At 37.1% G+C, this 1,602-nt stretch overlaps 1 protein-coding gene across 1 annotated transcript; it reads right to left on the reverse strand.

The window, feature by feature from the left end:
- Window positions 1-773: 773 nt before the first annotated feature.
- Window positions 774-1,184, reverse strand: LOC108056233 (uncharacterized). Its single transcript, XM_017139947.3, has 2 exons — window positions 1,121-1,184; window positions 774-1,062 (listed from the first exon to the last, which is right to left on the reverse strand). The coding sequence occupies exon 2, from the start codon at window positions 978-980 to the stop codon at window positions 774-776; it is 207 nt and encodes a 68-aa protein (XP_016995436.1). The 5' UTR covers window positions 981-1,062; window positions 1,121-1,184.
- Window positions 1,185-1,602: the final 418 nt, after the last annotated feature.

The raw sequence follows: 1,602 nt of genomic DNA on the forward strand, positions 1-1,602 counted from the left end.
TGAAGTTGGAGTGCATAAATCAGCGGGCTGCATTCGAAATTTATGAGCGACTCGGCGACTTATTTATCTTAAGCCATCAGCCGAGTTGACGAGTTGCATTTCTTATGGGTCTTTAAGCCACTCAATGTGGTAATCGGGCGATAATCGATTAATAATCGCCCCGATCTATTCAAGGCAAACATTTCCATTAGTTGTGGCGTGGCAGTCCGAGAAAATAAGATAAGTGTAAGTGTAAGTAAATGATATATTTTGCATTAACTGGCATACTGGTTCGGCGGTTCCGCAGTATTGAGATTTATTTTTAATGTACAACTACTTTTGCCAGCAGTCAAAACATTTAAAAACCACAATTTGCAGCTTTCAATTAAAATAACTAAATGGAAAATATTCATAAAGAAGCACTTACTGAATCTGGGTTTATTGGCGTAAAATAAATTTCGTTACACGTCTTTATAGGTAAGCGGGAAAAAATGGGCATGAAAAGCTTATACTTTCTGAACTAAGGATAATTGATCGTTAAATAAATCGAACAGGTTTTTTTTAGGTTTATGACAAAGAGGATTTCGAAATTATTGGTGGATAATTCAAAATCAAAATTGAAGTATGCAAAAATGAACTATTTGTTTGCTAAAATCAAAATATGATAACATAAAAAAAGGAAAAGGATCCGCATCTGATTAAAACAATAAGTTCTTTGTAATTTTAATACATCAACTTTATAAAATAAAAACAAAAAAAGGAATAAAATATTTTTTAAAACATTTTAAAAATGTCTAGTTCCACCACCATGGAGGTGGAGCAGTCACGTAGTCGGCCACATTGAGATAATCCTGTTGGACGTCGTCGGGCACAGATGATTCATTCGATTCCGAGTCCCCAATTAGGGAGTCATCATCCTCCAGCGGCTGAGCAGTCGACAGGGAACTCATTATGGCGAAGATGAGCACCAGACCCAGGATGATTTGTTGGAACAGCTTCATGTTGGAAATACTTTTGGAGTTGTGAGTGAAGAAAGTTATCTACGGCTGCCTTTTATAGTTCAATCCATTATACAAATCGGAACTAGAACTCAGGTGTTTTATTTTCTGGGTATTTTCCGGCCAGCATTAGTATTGTTTACCTTTTCACATTTAAAAACTGGGCTATATTTGCTTTAATTTTTTGGCACGCGAAATTGAGCTGGTCAGGGTTGGTTTTATTTTATTTTGTCTTTTCTTTATCTTTATCTTCCAATTTTTTTTTTGCTGCTACTGAAATTGAGATGTGCGTGTTGTGCTTGCTTTTTTCTTTTCGCTTGACTATCGTTTATTGATTTCCTGGTGAAAAGCTGTATTTGCTGCTGCCGCTGTCGCTTTTGCTGCCAATTAACTGGCTAAAGAGTTGCAATGCTGCCCCATGTTGCAACATTGAAAACGTCACAGCCATGTCGTCCACTGTCTTGTTTTGGCACTCGCCTCGCCGCAATTAGTTATCAATTAAAAACTATTTAAATCGCAACAGCTAAGCGACTGTTATTCGGCTTCCTCCTGGCTTAATGGTATCATTAGCCATTTGGCAACTTTTCTGGGAAGATACGAGATGGCACTTCCTCGATTTCAAGTT

Source organism: Drosophila takahashii, chromosome X (assembly GCF_030179915.1).
Source record: "Drosophila takahashii strain IR98-3 E-12201 chromosome X, DtakHiC1v2, whole genome shotgun sequence".
NCBI classification, from domain to species: domain Eukaryota; kingdom Metazoa; phylum Arthropoda; class Insecta; order Diptera; family Drosophilidae; genus Drosophila; species Drosophila takahashii.

Excerpts from the sequence above, each read along its gene's own strand:
- LOC108056233 (XM_017139947.3), bottom strand. The coding sequence starts at position 980 with ATGAAGCTGTTCCAACAAATCATCCTGGGTCTGGTGCTCATCTTCGCC.